This window comes from Mobula hypostoma, chromosome 29, assembly GCF_963921235.1.
Source record: "Mobula hypostoma chromosome 29, sMobHyp1.1, whole genome shotgun sequence".
NCBI lineage: Eukaryota > Metazoa > Chordata > Chondrichthyes > Myliobatiformes > Myliobatidae > Mobula > Mobula hypostoma.
In genome coordinates this window covers 16,591,376-16,611,081 of record NC_086125.1, presented here as the reverse complement: position 1 = coordinate 16,611,081, position 19,706 = coordinate 16,591,376, and the positions used below count along the sequence as shown (strand labels likewise).

The 19,706-nt window shown below is 41.9% G+C and overlaps 1 protein-coding gene across 5 annotated transcripts in view; it reads left to right on the top strand.

Annotated features, from left to right (window-relative positions):
* pbx4 (pre-B-cell leukemia transcription factor 4) overlaps positions 1–19,706 on the top strand; it is a 430,967-nt gene that overhangs the window by 406,644 nt on the left and 4,617 nt on the right. For 4 of the 5 annotated variants that reach the window (XM_063035752.1, XM_063035749.1, XM_063035753.1 and 1 more), the window contains one exon: positions 10,207–10,296. The exons of the other annotated variant lie outside the window; for it this stretch is intronic. In XM_063035752.1, the coding sequence (XP_062891822.1) occupies positions 10,207–10,296 (90 nt within the window). The remainder of the gene's footprint in view (positions 1–10,206; positions 10,297–19,706) is intronic. 5 annotated transcript variants of the gene reach the window in all.

Genomic DNA, 19,706 nt, shown 5'->3' with positions numbered 1-19,706 from the left:
GTGTTATTCTTTGGTAGAGCCAACCAGGGTGGATCTTAGACAGTGGCTTACGCAAAATTCTGGAGGAACTCAGCATCTATGGAAAAGAGTAAACAATCAATATTTTGGGCCAGAACCCTTCATCAAGACGCAGATGATTTCCAGCAGATTTTTTAGTGTTTGTAGTGCACAGAGGAGTGCAGTAGGACAAAGGGATCTGGGAGTACAGGTTCATAATTCATTAGAAGTGGTGGCATAGGTAGGCAGGATTGTAAAGAAAACTTTGGACACATTGGCCTTCATAAATCAAGATGCTGAGTACAGGAGATGGGATGTTATGTTGAAGTTGTGTAAGACATTGGTGAGGCCTAATTTGGAGTGTTGTATGTAGTTTTGGTCACCTACCTAGAGGAAAGATATGAATAAGGTTGAAAGAGTACAGAGAAAATTTATGAGGATGTTTTGGGGACTGGAGGACCTGAGTTATGTGGAAAGGTTGAATAGGTTAGGACTTTATTCCTCGGACGTAGAAGGTTGAGAGGAAATTTGATAGAGGTATACAAAATTATCAGCAGTATAAATAAGAGAAATGCAAGCAGGTTTTTTTCCACTGAGGTGGAATGGAACTATAATTAGAGATCATGGGTTAAGGGTGAGAGGTGAAATGTTTAAGGTATGAGGAGAACCTTCTTCACTTAGAATCGTGGAGATATGGAACAAGCTGCTAGCACAAATAGTACATGTAAGATCAATTTCAACGCTTAGGAGAAGTTTGGATTTACATGAATGTCAGAGGTATGAAGGGCAATGGTCTGGGTGCAGGTTGATGGGACTGGGCAGTTTAAATAGTTTGGTATGGACTAGATGGGCCGAAGGGCCTGTTTCTGTACTGTACTTTTCTAGTCTCTATATGGTTGCCCCCTTTAAAGGCCCAGGATTTATTTTATCCATATCTCCTGATTTATTTACCTTTAGCAAGCTGTAGTCCTTATCTTGTCTCATTCTTTTTGTATTTATCACTTCCATTACTTCACATTTTCTCACAGCCCTTCTTTGATGACAGATACACCTGCACTCTCACGCAGAATTTTGATCTCTATTTGGAACATTGGACTTAATCTGTACAAATGATTTATCTGTGGTCCAGATCTGTTGTTTTACTTAGCGGATAGAAACATAGAAAATAGGTACAGGAGTAGGCCATTCGGCCCTTCAAGCCTGCACCGCCATTCAGTATGATCATGGCTGATCATCCAACTCAGAACCCTGTACCTGCCTTCTCTCCATACCCCCTGATCCCCGTAGCCACAAGGGCCATATCTAACTCCCTCTTAAATATAGCCAATGAACTGGCCTCAACTGTTTCCTGTGGCAGAGAATTCCACAGATTCACTGCTCTCTGTGTGAAGAAGTTTTTCCTAATCTCAGTCCTAAAAGGCTTCCCCTTTATCCTCAGACTGTGACCCCTTGTTCTGGATAGATCCATCTGAAGTAGCATTGTTGCTTCCATGCTGTCCTATTGCCATTCTGTCCTCTCACCCAGTCCATTCCTAAAACACTGTCCACACCTGTTGCTGGGCTTGCTAGCTCTCTTTAACTATGTTTCAGGAACGCTGTTCTTTCTGTGTTCCTTACTTTGTTACTTCCCAGATAATTTCTGAATAATTGAAATGCCCTCTTATTACTACCTTCTAGTTTCTGATGTGTCAAACTTACCAACGCAGTTTCTCTTCTTTTTCCCCTGTAGGCACTCAAAACAATCTGATGATCATCCCTTTACTGCTCATGTTCAACTTACTGACCTTATTTATTTAATTTTGTAGCATATCATCCTGGCAGTTGTTTGCTTAAGTTATATTGCACCCATGTTATCTTCTCCCCATCCCTGACTCTATACCTTGTGAAAACCAAAGTGTGGAATTATCAGGCTACCTTTTCTATCAACCCATGATTCTCTAATGACCATGGTTACAGAATGGCTACTTGGAATTAAGTCTTGTAAAGCAGATCATGCATCAAGGTGAGGCAGAGTCTCCTGTGCTGGTCTACCATTACAGAAACCAGAAAATGCTGTTCTGTCAATATCGGTGGAGAGAACAGATAGCTATTTCCGGTGTAGACCCTTACAGAGAACTGGAAAATATCAGAGACGAACACCACTGGAAGCAATGGATGCACATGTGCACACATTCAATCTTTCATTTACACAGACAACAATTTACATTAATATACAATCTTTAACATAATAATATGTCTCAAAATGTTCCATAGGTGCATTACCAAACAAAAGCCTAGAAATTGGATTTCACCCATCCTTGAAGTATTAAATAATGCTGTTTTCCTAATGACAAATTGGAGTCAGCAAAGAAATTGAGAAATGCCCACATTAAGAAATTGCTTTTGTTTTTTTTCCCCATTTATTGGTGGTTTAACTTGACATGCCAGCTGACATCACATTTGCCATCTTATTTAGTGTGCTTCCCACTGGGATGTTATGGAATTAAAAAGCACAGAAACAGGTCTTTTGTCTGTCCATGGTAACCTCACATTAGGTCTATCCTTGTTTATTCAAGTGTCTGTTTAACTGTCTCTTAAGCATAGTGATTGAATCTGATTCCACCAGCTCCTCTGGTAGTGTGTTCCACTCTCAGTATTAAGTAAACTTATTCTCAAATTCCCTTTAAAATCCCTTCTACTTACTTCTTGTTTTTTGATACCTATATCACGGGAAAAAAGATTCTGACTCTACCTATTCCTGCCTCTTATCCTTTTGTTTATCTTTGTCAGGTCACCTCTCAGCCTCCTACACTCCAGGAAAAATACTTGGAAAATAACTTTAACGGACTAAGAGCGGACTGGCTGGAGTTATATTGGGAGTAGATCCTCGTGGGTAAAATAAAATCTGACAAGTAACAAACTTTTTAAAAAGGGTTAGCAAGGGTTGAGCAACAGCACCTTCCAGCAAAGGGGAAAGGAAAGATAGCAAGATGATGGAACCTTGGATGACAAAGATTATTTAAGGTTTGATCAGGTAAAAAAAAGGAAGCATTCGATTGGTCTAGGCAACTTGGATCCTCAATTCCTTGAGGAAAATATAGAGGATGTAGAGAGTATTTGCAATAGCAATTAGGAGCACAAAAAGAGGCCATGAAATATGCTTGACCAGTAAAATTAAGGGCAATCCTATATATTTCTATTGAGTATATCAGGTGCAAGTGAGTGTGTGGAGAAATTTAAAAGGCCAAAGGTTTGATCTCTTCTGTGGGGCCAGGGGGTATTGGTGAGGTCTTAAATAAATAGATAGATCAGTATTCACCAAGGAGTAGTACATGAAAAATAGTAAGTTCAGGGAGGGACACGTTGATTGTTAGGACCAAGTAAGTATTGAGAAGGTGTCAGATGTCTTGGAATGTGTATATCTTGATAATATGATCTATCTCAGAATGCTGTAGGAAACAAAGGAGAGATTGCTGGGGCATCTTCGTAGGCGAGGTATCAGAAAACTAGGGGATGCTGATGCTGTTCCTTTACTGAGGAAAGGCTAAGCCAGGTAATTACAGATTGGTGGGCTGTTGAAAATTCTAAGAGATAGAATTTCTGTTCAAGTGGAAAGCCAGTGACTGATGGATATAGTTAGCATGGAGTTGTGGTGGTGGGGGGGGGGGGGGAGGGGGAGGGATCCCTGTCTGAATTTTTTGAGGAGGTAGTCAAGAAGTATAAAGACAGGGCAGTAGATATTATCTAAGTTAATGAGGTCACTCTTGGTAGGTTGGCACATGGGATGCAAGGAGAGCTGGGTAATCATATCCAAAATTGGCTTGGTAATGGAAGGCATAGTGGAAGTTTGGTTTTCTGACTGGAAATCTCTAACCAATTGTGTACCACAAGGACTTCTGGTCACCACACTATAGCTAGGAGGTAGTAGTGCAGGAGGGAGTACAGAGGAGGTTCACTGGGGTGTTGCCTGGAATGGGGGGACTTTAATTAGGTGAGAGATTGGGCACATTCAGCTTGTTTTTCCTGGATCAAAGAAAGATGGGGACCTGATAGAAGTATTCAAGATTATGAAAGGCATGGATAAGGGTAGATAGTCAAAATGTATTTCCCATTATGAAAACAAAAGCAAATAGATTGAAGGTGAGATGGAAGAGATTTAAAGGGGATCTGAGACGGAAGTTTCCAGCAGAGAGTGTTGATATCCAGAATACCCTGCCAGAGGACTTAGTGGGATCAGATACAATTAGCTCACTTAAGAGGCACTTAGACATACACTTAAGTAGCAAGCATACAATAATATGGTCCTAATGTAGGCAAAAAGGTTGGCATGGAAATGGTGAGCCAGGTGGTTTGTTCCTGGGCTGTACAACTGTATGACACTCTCATAACTGAAGCCCTCCCCGGTGAATCTCCTCTGCATTCTCCATCCTGCAGTGTGGTGACCAGAATTACACAAAGTGTTCCATGTGTAATCTAACCATTACTGTTTATTTACTTGCTTAATGCCTGTTATGTAATCGGCATCTTGGGGCAGCAATAAAGGTCCTCCATCTCTGGCAGGGTTCGGGGCTTCCTTCATCATGGTAGTAGCTTCCCCTCGATTTTCACTACTGTCAGCCATGTAAGCCCCAGAGGAGACACAGGATACCATCACACTCAGATGTAGGAGGATCCTTCATTGCTGTTTCTGTAACAGTTTTATTTTACCTGTCAGGGTTGCTGGCCCGGAGCTGAACACTTGAACCTGGAGGACCGTAGACCACTCTTAACCTGGACTCCACCCTTTGACCTGTTTGGCATGGGGGACCTACCAAGAGCCAAAGCATAAAGCCCTGACTCCAGCCAACATAGTGCTCTGGGTTATTGAAACATTTAAAACCTCTAAACCATAACAAAGTTGTGGTCCTCTTAGAGTAAACCTGTATTTGGTGCAACCTATTGTGCCAATTTTTATCTCAACACCACCAATTTCTTTTAATTCTTGAAATTATAAACATTTCTCCTACATTCACATCAAAGTTAATAGTACACGTTGCAAACAATAAGGATCCCAGCATTAATTCCTGCAATTCATCATTGGTCACGGACATGAGAACGTAAGAAATAGGAGCAGGAGTAGGCCATCCAGCCCATCGAGCCTGCCCCGCCATTCAATAAGATCATGGCTGATCTGTCCGTAAACTCAGCTCCATCTACCTGCCTTTTCCCCATAACCCTTAATTCCCTTACTATGTAAAAACCTATCTAACTGTATCTTAAATATATTTAGTGAAGAAGCCTCAACTGCTTCCCTGGGCAGAGAATTCCACAGATTCACTACTCTCTGGGAAAAACAGTTTCTCCTCATCTCCATCCTAAATCTTCTCCCCTGAATCTTCAGGCAATGACACCTAGCTCTAGTCCCACCTATCAATGGAAACAACTTTCCTACTTCTGTCTTATCGATCCCTTTCAAAATTTTGTATGTTTCTATAAGATCCCCTCTCATTCTTCTGAATTCCAGAGTATAGTCCCAGGCGACTCAATCTCTCCTCATAGGTTAACCCCTTCATTCCTGGAATCAACCTGGTGAACCTCCTCTGTACTGCCTCCAAAACTAGTATATCCTTCCTCAAGTATAGAGACCAGAACTGCACACAGTACTCCAGGTGCAGCCTCACCAGTACCCTGTATAGTTGCAGCATGACCTCCCTGCTCTTGAATTCAATCCCTCTAGCAATGAAGGCCAACATTCCGTTTGCCTTCTTAATAACCTGTTGTACCTGCAAGCCAACTTTTTGCGATTCATGCACAAGCACTTCCAAGTCCCTCTGCACAACAGCACGCTGCAATCTTTCACCATTTAAATAATAATCTGCTCTTCTATTATTCCTTCCAAAGTGGATGATCTCGCATTTACCAACGTTGTATTCCATCTGCCAGACCTTGGCCCACTCACTTAACCTATCTATATCTCTCTGCAGACTCTCTACATTCTCTTTACAATTTGCTTTTCCACTCAGTTTAGTGTCATCAGCAAATTTTGCTACGCTGCACTCAGTCCCCTCTTCCAAATCATCAGTGTAAATGGTAAACAGCTGCAGGCCCAGCACCGACCCCTGCGGCACCCCACTCACCACTGACTGCCAACCGGAGAAACACCCATTTATACCGACTCTCTGCCTTCTATCGGTTAACCAATCCACTATCCATGCCAATACACTTCCTCCAACTCCATGCATCCGTATCTCATTTATAAGTCTCTTGTGTGGCACCTTATCGAACACCTTCTGGAAATCCAAGTATATGACATCCACTTGTTCCCCTCTATCCACTGCACTCATTATGTCCTCAAAGAACTCCAGTAAGTTTGTCAAACAGGACCTGCCCTTTCTGAATCCATGCTGCGCCTGTCTAATGGAACCACTCCTTTCTAAATGTTTCGCTATTTCTTCCTTAATGACAGCTTCAAGCATTTTTCCGACTACAGATGTTAAGCTAACTGGCCTATAGTTGCCCGACTACAGACTACAGACTTTTGCCTACATCCTTTTTAAAAAGGTGCTGTGACATTTGCTGTCTTCCAATCCACTGGGACCTGCCCAGAGTCTAGAGAGTTCTGATAAGCGATTACGAACGCATCTACTATAACCTCCGCCAATTCCCTCAGCACCCTGGGATGCATCCCATCAGGACCAGGGGACTTATCTACCTTCAGGCCCTCTAGTTTGCTCATCACTATCTGTTTAGTGACAGTGATTTTATTGAGGTCCTCACCTCCCATTTTGTCCATAACATCCTTCTTTGGCATATTAGAAGTGTCCTCCACCATGAAGACCGACACAAAATGTTCAATGCCGCAGCCATTTCCTTATCACCCAATATCAATTTCCCCTTCTCGTCTTCCAAGGGACCTACGCTGACTTTAGCCACCCTCTTCCGCCTTATATATTTATAAAAACTTTTGCTATCTGTTTTTATATTTTGTGGTGATTTACTTTCATACTTTATCTTCCCTTTCCTTATTTCTTGTTTAGTTGTCCTTTGTTGCTTTTTAAAGTTTTCCCAATCCTCTAGTCTCCCACTAGTCTTTGCAACTTTGTACAGATGAGCTTTTAATTTGATTCTATTTTTTATTTCCTTAGTTATCCAAGGCTGGCTCTCCCCACACTTACTGTCCTTACTTTTGACTGGAATATACTTTTGTTGTGAAAAATCTCTTTGAAAATTGTTCCTCAACTGTCCTATCAAATAGCCTGTGCTCCCAATCCACATTAGCCAACTCCTCCCTCATCCCATTGTAGTTTCCCTTGTTCAAGCATAATACACTAGTTTTAAATTTAACTATTTCATCCTCCATCTGAATGTGAAATTCAATTATACTATGATCACTCTTTCCAAGAGGATCCCTGACTACAAGATCGTTAATCTTACCTGTCTCATTGCACAGGACTAGATCTAAGATAGTATTTTCTCTTGTAGGTTCACTAACATGCTGCTCAAGAAAGTCATCACAGATGCATTCTATGAAGTCTTCCTCAAGGCTTCCTTGACCAACCTGATCAGAAGAGCATCCTCTACCACTATCTGCCTCTTGGGTCATTCAGTACTGCCCATGAAAACCACACAAACTGCTGTAGGGAAATGGAGGGACATATGAGCAAGAAGTGGGGTGGGGTAGTGGTATGTGCTGCATTGTAGCACATCCCACAAGCTCTGGAGGAGACCTTGTCACGTATAATCCTGAGGGACACAACTCACAGAACCTTGCACTGTGGTACACAAATGAAATCTTACTCATGTTGCCGTTTTGCAAAAGGGCAGCCAATGATTCACTAGCATTAAAGGCTCATTGGGGATCCTTTAGAAATATATGATTCCCAACTTGCTTTATGGTTTCCTCCTTTGTTTAGCTATGAATGAAGAACGTAACCTATTGTCAAGTCAGAAAGCATGCTGCACATATTGGTGATGCTGTCATATGCATGAAATGCGAAAAGGAGTGCACACCTTCATCATACCAGCAAGTTCCTGATGGCCAGGACTTCCATCGTATAGGTGCAAACGCTTCAGAACACACAAACCATTCGTTTAGTACTGCTTACACATAAAACAAAATGTGCTTTTCATCTAACCTAGTATAGGTGCTGAGCCATGGACAATATTAGGAAGAGACTGTGGGAGAATAAAAAATCAAAGTATCAATGAGCTTAAAGATTCAGGCATATGGAAAGGAGGCGATGAAAGAGATAGGCAGCAAATAAAGTCATGGAAGAGCTTGACATTATGTTTTGACACAATTGCTTTGCAGATTTCATAAATGCCAGGCTTGTATCAAAGCAAGTTTAGTGAAATTTTCAACGGTTTTAGAAAAAAATATTAATTTCTAAAGTTAAAAATGTAATTTTGACAAATGCACACATTCCACTTGGAAAGCTTCCAATCATGTTAGATTGCTGACTGCATTGGAGAATTTGTAGCTTATAACTATAAATTTCCTTTAAATGGAAGTAGGTCATGGAAACAGTGAGAATTGTACTTCACCTGAAACTTAAAGGGGAAGGTCTCGTTTTGTTCTGCAAAATCTTACTGCCACAGCAGCTTTATTAGCAATAATTATCACCTATTACTGCAAGCCTTTAGAAGATTCCTTTCATTTGAGGAATACAATAATTTATACACATCATCATCATCATAACATTATAGCACATCAAACACTGGACTTACTCACTCTTCATTAAAATTGGTCCTCAGATTGACTTTGGGTTGCTTATTCTACACAGACATTATCCTGCTGATAAAATGTAAATCATACAACATTCTCAGCATAGTGTTCTTGTTTCCTTCTACCCTCCCTTATTTGCTTCTTCATGTGATTATCTAGCATCTTGTTAAATGTGTACTATTTGTCACTTCTATTCCACGAATAAATAGGTCACCAAATAGCAGTGGTGGAAATTTCAGATGGACGTGGTGAATTCACAAGCAATTGATCTCTTTAGCAGAGCCAATGCTTCAGAATGTCTCTCTTTAAGTAAAATTTGAGATTTAAAGGAAGTGTAATAACGAGCATGTTTATACAAGCTATCTTAGCACAAATTAACAGGGGTTTGATAAGCAGTGAAACTGATTTTTATACTTTACTAAGTATTTTTACTTGGAAAGTTTGCACAAGAATCAGATAAAATTCTATGCCAAGGGCCTTCCTGAATAATGCTGCTGTCAATCATGTGTAAATGGATAGCCTAGTGTATTGGTACAGATTTGAATGAGAAAATTGAATGAGCGCCTCTAAAATATTTCTACAACAGGACTTAGATTTCATCTTTGAACTAAAATAAATCACTGCTCTCGTCTGCAATTCAGTGTTCAGATTTCATATTTTGTTTTTTCAAGAAGTTCTATTTCATGTCATAACCATTGATTTTTAAAACGTATCTTAATCTCGCCCTGTTTACAACAATACTAGACACTACGCTTGTGTATGACTAAGAAAGTGTAACCAACTGAACAAACAAAGCAAATTCTACATGGCCCAGGACTGACATGTGAAATTATTGCTGCACTGGTGTTGAAACAATCACTCCGTATTCAGTATTGCTTTACAAGTAATGTAAAACCATTCAGCATTGACACAAGCCCTTCCGCCCACCTCATTCATGCTAACCGTGATGCTTATCTATGTTCATCCCATATGTCTGCATTAGGCCTGAATCCCTCTACATATTTCCTATTCAAGTACCTGTTTGAACAGCCTTTTAAACATTGGAATTATATTTCCCTCTACCTCCTCTGGCAGCTGATTTTGGGGAAACATGACTTGTGGTATCATCTTCCCTATCTCAAGCTGTATACTGTACATTGTGCAGGCTATACTTCACTATTTAACACTGCAAACACAATGTTCTCAAACAACCTTCCCAGAATAACAAAATTCAAAATTCAAATGCCAACCAACTGAACTATTCTGTACAGTCTATAGCCTTAGCATAAGTAATGTTAATACAAGGAAAGAGATTATTATGCAGAACATTTTGATTTCAGGTCATGATTGATTTTGAGAAATGAGATGTCCTGGGAATAGTGCTCCAGTAAAGAATGGGTACAATGTATTTACATTGTTCATTTAGATATTACGTGATCATATTTACATATATTTATTCATTGTGAAAGTGGATATAGGTGAATGCATAGAGCATCCTATGTGGATTCAGTGGAGAAGTTGATAAGTTGACTTGTTTTGCCCTTTAGGTGGATTCCCTGCGTCATGTTATACACCAGACAGGCGGCTACAGTGATGATATAACAGGAAGCCAGATGTACACCCCAAGGCGTATAGATGTAAGAATCATCGTCTCCTATTTTATGCCTGTGGCTTTAAAGCGTTGAGAATTAAATGGTTACATATATATATATAAATTAATATACACATATTAATTTTAGTCAAGGTTCCCATTCATTTCTGAACATAATGCCTGAATGAAATAAGATCTAGTGTTTTCCTGGTGTATGTGATGAATAAACTTTTTTCGGGCTTCCAGCCAGTTACAGTTATCAATTATAACCAACATTTTGATGACAAACTCTGCCATCTTCTCCCTGAAATGTCGGTTATAATTTGTACCCGGCTGGAAGCCCAAGAAGAGTTTATTCATAATTTCTAGATGTCTTTAACATGAATAGCAGTGTCTGTGGTTAATTCTAATCACTTGTCACCCTTGATTGGCCTATTTTTGTCCATTGCCATTTAGTGCCTCCACTGTGGTAAAGCAAGGTTCAGCGATGGGTACATGATGTCTCCAAAATTCACTCTTTCTTATTAAGAAAAGGAGAAGATAAGTTCAGTTTTTAGCTAGGTTTGTGTTGTTAATGGTAATCACAGAATTACTGGATTGCTGCACGCAATTAGTTTGTTAATGCCCTTCAGCAAAAGAAGTCTGTTGTTGCCACTCAGTACTCAGATTCACAAAGCAGATTTCAGAGGTCTAGAGCAGCTTGGGGTGTGAATTTTTTGGTCCAACTTGCTTTCCACACACTCATTCTGCCTTCCACCCTCCTGGTTGTAATGAACATAAGTGTAAGGTGAAAGGGATGAAGAATGGGTGGGGGTGGGGAGGTCAGTGACTAACCCACGATCTGGAGACATTCATTTACATATGGCAATGAATGTAATGTCTCAGATTTTACTTCCCATGTTTCTGGCCTTGAGAAATCCATCAGATAAAGGGGCTGCCTGGCGGGATAGAAAGATCCAGCCCAAACTGCTTCCCTCCATAGTACACATGCTGCCAGCTGTCGGCTGCAAGTGTATGATCAAGTGAAGGAGTGCTGTCACCTTTACCTCTGACTATGTGAAGGAAGAAAGATACAGTCTGGTATCATGGTGAATTGGAAAAACTATCTGAAACTTCTGGTTCAAAAGAGGTTGTAGGATGAGGGGGAAGAAGCATCTGAGGAATATGTAGAAGTCTTCAGTGTGCTGCTCTTGGATGTGGACTCAGTGGTAATTGCACCAGTAACTGCCACTGCTTTGTTCCAATGGAAACAAACCTGCTCCCTGTTTACTGTAGCTGGCACCAATTACATATCATCGCCATGGTACCATAGTAGTGAGCTGAACACCATTGCAGCTCGGGGTGATCTAGAGTTCCAGCACCGCCTGTAAGAAGTCTCTGAAAGTCCTCTCTGTGGAATGGGTGGGTCTTCTCCAGGTTGTCCAGTTCCCTCCCACATTCCAAATACATAGCAGGTGGATTATTTGGTCATGGTAAATTATCCCATGGTTAGGTTAGGATTAATCGGGTTGTTAGGTTGCTGGGGCGGTGTGACTCGAAGGGCAGGAAGGGCCTGCTCTGTACTGTATCACTAAACAAAAAATAAATCTTCTGCTAGTAGAGAGGGTTAGGTCTTAGTGTCTCAATAATGGTTCAATATCCAGCTGAGAGATGTGGCTGTGAGGTTCAATGTGTGTAAAGATGAGCAAATCAAGTGTCAATTCTATTTACCATAAACATTCAGCTGGATTAGGAATTTGCTGTGGTGCATTGGCACACATGCAACAAAAACAACATTCACAATTATATAAAAATAAAGTTAAATGAATATGGAATAAAATGTTCATAAATACACAAATATCAGCATGTATTTACAATGTAAACAGCATAATAAAACAGTGGGTTTAAGTGTTTACAGTGCAGTGCAGTGGCTGAGGTAATAGATGCAGGGGAGAGGTGATGAGCTAGCTAGAATGGATGAACAGATTACCTGCCTGGAGGAAGAAGTTTTTAAGATGGTGTGGTTTCTGTTTTAATAGCCTATAGCACTTTCCAGAAGGAAGCTTTTGGAAAAGCTGGTTTGCTGGGTGGGTTAGTATCCACAATGACGTTTTTCCTGCTCACTTCTTAGTCTTGGAGACATGCAAGTCCTGCTGCGATGGTAGAGTGCAGCTAGTGGCATTTCCTGCTTACCTGACAGTTCACTGTAGTTTTCATGTATTGTGAGAGGATGCTGTATGTGATGCAGTGGTAGAATTGCATCGGCACGTTCTAGGGAAGATAAAATCTTAGTAACCAAATGAATGTTAGGTAGAAATGATAGATTGTTGGTAGTGAGTGGTGGGTGATAAATAAAACACTGTGTGAGGCTAGTCATGTAAATGGAGTTCTATGATGAGTTGACTGACCCCGACCTCATATGGATGTGGAGGTTTGGTGTCTGTCCTCTTAAGTGCTGTGTAGGCTCTCCTCAGCTGCCTGTACCAGTGGCTGAAGTGCTCCTCCCAGAGCTGCGGATTCCACCCATCAGTAGGCACAGTGGACATGGTATTGGCCAGGAAAAGTCTATGGCATCTTCAAACCCTCCTAGGTCTCTGAAATGCCTTTCAATTCCAGCAGCCCACAATAAGCACTATCTTTTAAGAGGTGGTTTCATTCAGTAACAGCGAGCTGTAACTAGCGCAGGACAATCATGAAACTATGGAGATAACAAGCACTAGAAGTGGATTCACACAGAGAGCATGGGACTGGAGTTTGGGCATGTCCAGCATCAGGTTAAATCAGCTTAATCGTGCTTTGTAACCCAATAGCTGATTACAAGATGTCTCCAGCTTAGCACTCTGTAGCTGTGGACATCCCTCCCATTAGAGACTGAGAGTGTGATTTCTATTATGTTGAACTTGTCTGGAGCATTCTATTAGACAATAGACAATAGGTGCAGGAGTAGGCCATTTGGCCCTTCAAGCCAGCACCGCCATTCACTGTGATCATGGCTGATCATCCACTATCAGTATCCAGTTCCTGCCTTATCCCCATAACCTTTGATTCCACTATCTTTAAGAGCTCTATCCATCTCTTTTTTGAAAGCATCCAGAGACTTGGCCTCCACAGCCTTCTGGGGCAGAGCATTCCATATATCCACCACTCTCTGGGTGAAAAAGTTTTTCCTCAGCTCTGTTCTAAATGGCCTACCCCTAATTCTTAAACTGTGGCCTCTGGTTCTGGACTCACCCATCAGTGGGAACATGCTTCCTGCCTGCAGCGTGTCCAATTCCTTAATAATCTTATATGTTTCAATAAGATCCCCTCTCTGTCTTCCAAATTCCTGAGTATACAAGCCCAGTCGCTCCAATCTTTCGACGTATGACAGTCCCGCCATCCCAGGAATTAACCTTGTGAACCTACGCTGCACTCCCTCAATAGCAAGAATGCCCTTCCTCAAATTTGGAGACCAAAACTGCACACAGTACTCCAGGTGTGGTCTCACCAGGGCCCTGTACAGCTGCAGAAGGACCTCTTTGCTCTTATACTCAATTCCCCTTGTTATGAAGGCCAGCATGCCATTAGCTTTCTTCACTGCCTGCTTGTTTTCAGTGACTGATGTACAAGAACACCTAGATCTCGTTGTGCTTCCCCTTTTCCTAACTTGATTCCATTTAGATAATAATCTGCCTTCCCATTCTTACCACCAAAGTGGATAATCTCACTTTTATCCATATTAAACTGCATCTGCCATGCCCACTCACCCAGCCTGTCCAAGTCACCCTGCATTCTCATAACATACTCCTCACATTTCACACTGCCACCCAGCTTTGTGTCATCAGCAAATTTGCTAATGTTACTTTTAATTCCCTCATATAAATTATTAATATATATTGTAAACAGCTGCGGTCCCAGCACTGAACCCTGTGGTACCCCACTGGTCACCACCTGCCATTCCAAAAGGGACCCGTTAATCACTACTCTTTGTTTTCTATCAGCCAGCCAATTTTCAATCCATGTCAGTACTCTGCCCCCAATACCATGTGCCCTGATTTTGCCCACTAATCTCCTATGTGGGACTTTATCAAAGGCTTTCTGAAAGTCCAGGTACACTACATCCACTGGCTCTCCCTTGTCCATTTTCATAGTTACTTCCTCAAAAAATTCCAGAAGATTAGTCAAGTACGATTTCCCCTTCGTAAATCCATGCTGACTCGGACCAATCCTGTTACTACTATCCAGATGTGTCGTAATTTCATCTTTTATAATTGACTCCAGCATCTTTCCCACCACCGACGTCAGGCTAACCAGTCTATAATTCCCTGTTTTCTCTCTTCCTCCCTTCTTGAAGAGAGGGACATTAGCCACCCTCCAATCCACAGGAACTGATCCTGAATCTATAGAACATTGGAAAATGATTACCAATGCGTCCACGCTTTCTAAAGCCACCTCCTTAAGTACCCTGGGATGCAGACCATCAGGTCCCGGGGAGTCATCAGTCTTCAGACCCAACAGCCTATCCAACACCATTTCCTGCCTAATATAAATTTCCTTCAATTCATCCATTACTCTAGGTCCTTTGGCCACTATTACATCTGGGAGATTGTTTGTGTCTTCCCTAGTGAAGACAGATCCAAAGTACCTGTTCAACTCGTCTGCCATTCCCTTGTTCCCCATAATAAATTCACACGCTTCTGTCTTCAAGGGTCCAATTTTGGTCTTAACTATTTTTTTTTCCTTTTCACATACCTAAAGCAGCTTATACTATCCTCCTTTATATTCTTGGCTAGTTTACCTTCGTACCTAATTTTTTCTCCACGTATTGCCTTTTTAGTTACCTTCTGTTGCTCTTTAAAAGTTTCCCAATCCTCCGGCTTCCCACTCGTCTTTGCTATGTTATACTTCTTCTCTTTTATTTTTATACTGTCCATTACTTCCCTTGTCAGCCACAGCCTCCCCTTAGGATCTTTCTTCCTCTTTGGAACGAACTGATCCTGCACCTTCTGCATTATTCCCAGAAACACTTGCCATTGCTGTTCCACTGTCACCCCTGCTAGGGTATTGTTCCATTGAACTTTGGCCAGCTCCTCCCTCATAGCACCATAGTTCCCTTTGTTCAGCTGTAATACTGACACTTCCGAGTTCCCCTTCTCCCCCTCAAATTGTAGATTAAAACTTATCATATTATGGTCACTACCTCCTAATGGCTCCTTTACCTCGAGGTCCCTGATCAAATCCGGTTCATTGCACAACACTAAATCTAGAATTGCGTTCTCTCTGGTAGGCTCCAGTATAAGCTGTTCTAAGAATCCATCTCGGAGGGACTCCACAAACTCCCTTTCTTGGGGTCCAGTACCAACCTGATTCCTCCAGTCTACCTGCATGTTGAAGTCCCCCATAACAACTGTAGCATTACCTTTGCGACATGCCAATTTTAACTCTTGATTCAACTTACACCCTACATCCAGACTACTGTTTGGGGGCCTGTAGATAACTCCCATTAGGGTCTTTCTACCCTTAGAATTTCTCAGTTCTATCCATACTGACTCTACGTCTCCTGATTCTATGTCCCCCTCTCGCAAGGGACTGACTAGTGTTAAATATCCAGTTGAACTTGTAAGTAATATGGCTAATGATTAGCAGCAGTATGTTCTTAAAATGAGACCTGAATGAACATGTCAGCTCCTTCTAAGCCCCCTAGTGTACAAAACTTTCAAAATTATAAGGGATTTCTTGAACTTTTTGAACTTATGAATCAATGAACAAAATCAGGATAAAAAATCTGACCGTAGAAATGTTTTGAGGCCATTTAAGTGAAATCTGTAGATTAGATTACCTTAGATACTGAAATGAACCCCCCCACCCATAATTCTCCCATCCTTCTCTCCCCCCAAATCCTCTCCCTCCCTTCCATACTCCTATCCTTTTATCTCCAATGCCCTTCTTTCCCAGCATTTTCTCTCTCTCTTCTAGCCTGTCCCACATCTGTCTCACCTCCTCCCATATATACTCACGATCAGTTACCTTTCTCTGTTTCTCTTCCATCACTTTCCTCCACTCTCCTGTCTCTCCCACAACTCCTCTTTCAAGCACTCTGTACACTCTTCTCTCTCTTCTCATTGCCACATTCTCTCCCCTACTCTGTTATTCTCCCAAACCTTCTCTACCATGTCTGTAATCCCCATCCCACCTCTCTCCCAATAAATGTATTCACCCCCTTTGGAAGTTTTCTTGTTTTGTTATCTTACAACATTGAATCACAGTGGATTTAATTTGGCTTTTTTGACACTGATCAACAGAAAAAGACTCTTTTGTGCCAAAGTGAAAACATCTCTACAAAGAGATCAAAATTAATTACAAATATAAAATACAAAATAACTGATTGCATCACTATTCACCCCCTTCAAGTTAGTATTTAGTAAATGCACCTCGGGCAGCAATTACAGCCTGGAGTCTGTGTGGATAGGTCTCTATCAGCTTTGCACATCTGGACACTGCAATTTTTCCCCTTTCTTCTTTATAAAACTGCATAAGCTCTGTCAGATTGCATGGGGATCATGAGTGAACAGCTCTTTTCAAGTCCAGCCACAAATTCTCAATTGGATTGAGATCCGGACTCTGACTTGGCCACTCCAGGGCATTAACTATGTTGTTTTTAAGTCATTCCAGTGAAGCTTTGGTTCTATGCTTGGGGTCATTGTCTCACTGGAAAACAAATCTTCTCCCAAGTCCCAGTTCTCTTGCAGACTACATCAGGTTTTCCTCCAGGATTTCCCTGTACTTGGCTGCATTCATTTTACCGTCTACCTTCACAAGCCTTCCAGGGTCTGCTGCAGTAAAGCATCTCCACTGCATGATGTAGCCACCACTATGCTTCACAGCAGGAATGGTGTGTTTTTGATGGTGTGCAGTGTTAGGTTTACACCAAACATAGTGTTTAGTCCAATGGCTAAAAGTTCAATTTTGGTTTCACCAGGTTTCTTCCAGCTGACTTCAGAGTCCCCCACAAGCTTTCTGGCAAACTAGCTGAGATTTCATGTGAGGTTTTTTTCAACAGTGGTATTCTCTTTGCCACTATGCCATAAAGCTGCGACTGGTGAAGCACCTGGGCAACAGTCGTTGTATGTGGAGTCTCTCCCATGTCAGCCACTGAAGCTTGTAACTCCTCCAGTAGGTCTGTTGGTGGCCTCCCGCACGATCACTCAGTTTTTGAGGACCTGGCCTGTTTTGGGCGGGTTTACACCTGTGCTATATTCTTCTCATTTCTTGATGATTGACTTAACTGTACTCGAAACTATATTTAGTGACTTGGAAATTTTCTTGTATACATCTTCTGACTTGTGCTTTTCAATAACCTTTTCATAGAGTTGCTTGGAGTGTTCTTTTATCTTCATGGTGTAGTTTTTGTCAGGATACTGATTTATCAGCAGTTGGAAATACAGGTGTATTTTTACTACAATCAGTCAAAACACCCTGACTGCACAAAGGTCTCCAAAACAGAACTCCATTTAACTAACAATGTGACTTCTAAAACCAATTGGCTGCACCAGTAATGATTTGCTGTGTCATATTGAAGGGGGGTGAATACTAATGCAATCAACGATTTTGTGTTTCATATTTGTAATTAATTTAGAGATGTTTTTACTTTGACACGAAAGGGTCTTTTTCTGTTGATCCTTGTCAAAATTAGATCCACTGTGATTCAATGTTGTAAAACAATAAAACATGAAAACTTCCGGGGGGGGGAGGAATACTTTTTGCTGGTGGTGGCATCCGTTAGTCTCACGAGACCATGGATCTGAGCCTTGAAAGGTTTTCCAGGGTGCAGGCCTGGGCAAGGTTGTATGGAAGACCAGTAGTTGCCCATACAGCAAGTCTCCCCTCTCCACGACACCGATGTTGTCCAAGGGAAGGGCAAGGGCCGATACAGCTTGGCACCAGTATCGTCGCAGGAGTTGCCAGAACGAGGTTGAAGGCAACGTTGGACTGCCTTAGGGACCCCAGCTCTGGATTTGTCCTCAGGGTTTACTCCCGAAGCCTCTTCCACGAGTGGGTATGGCCGCAAGGCAGCTGAGGTTCGAAATCAGAGTTTTCCCTCTCTTAGATGGACTGCCTTCCCAGGCTGATGAGCTCCATCTACGAAGCACCAGGACCCACCTTCGCACCTTCTCCTGTCAGTAGAAACAGTTCCGCCGGGCTTAGAGGCTAAGCCACACGAGGCGGCCAGAAGTTGGACTTGGTTGTCAGAGGCTATTTGAGGTGCATGCCGTAAGGAGCACTTTTAGGAAGTGGGAGCTTGTCCCCACTACCACTCCTCAACTTGACAACCTTGGAACTGTATAGGCACTGTATATCATACTCACTTTCTATCTCTGTTTCTCTTCTCCTACTCATCCCACTCCACATTAGAGCCTGTGTATGAAGTGACCCTACGCATTGTCAATGGCAGCTAGGCCTTCACTCCTTCACTCCCACACCTTGAAGCAGTGACCCATTGCAAGGACTCTCTTCATCTGCATGCACCCAATGGTTGAAGAGCTCCTTCTACAGCCACCATATGGATTCTGTCCATCAGGAGACACAATGGACATGATACTTGGCAAGAAAAAAATCCCCCAAAAGTGCACGAAAAAAGTACCAACTGCTTTTCCACATTCCAAAAGCCTTTTTCTCTAGCTTCTGGAACTTGGCTGTGCTCAAAAACTCCCTCTCTATCTTAAGCCATAAGTTCATACAACCGGGAAACAGGCTCTTCAGCCCTACATGTCCATGCTGACCATCAAACATCTATTCACACTAATCTTCCAAGTACCCTATATTCCCATTAACTTTCCCAGATTCCACCATTCATCCACATGCTAGAAGCAATATGCTGAGGGCAGTCATCCTACCAAGCAGAACTGCCGAGATCCTAGGTTTCTTCCCACTTACACATGAAGACCTTGCAAACTCTACACAGAGATTTGGATTGAACCCAGTTCACCAAAGATGTGATACAGCAGCTCTACCTGCTGTGCCACTGTATCACCTGTCACTGCAGAATGAGGCCCAGAAGAAATATACCACTGTGACAACCCATTCTTTCCTGCTGCAGTACTACTTCACCCACGAGAAGCTCTCTGCTGAAGTCAAGTTACACTCCACAATGAAATTCAGACATTTGAATATGTGCACACTTGTAAGGAAGAACAATTCAGGAATTATGGATTTGTATCCCAGATTACTCTTGTTCCACCATGCTGCCTTGTTCCCAAACCTTTCTCCGCATGTGCTACCATAGGTTTTCTTCCCAAGGTACAACACCTCACACTTGTTTGCCATTTTACAGACCAGTTTTACAGCTGGTCCAGATTTCTCTGCAAGCTTTGATAATCTTCCTCGCTGTCCACTACACTCCAAATCTTGGTGTTATCCATTAATTTGATGCTCTGGTTAACCTCTTTATCGTCCTGCTCTTTAAAATGGATAATAATCCTTTTGACCTATGATGCCACT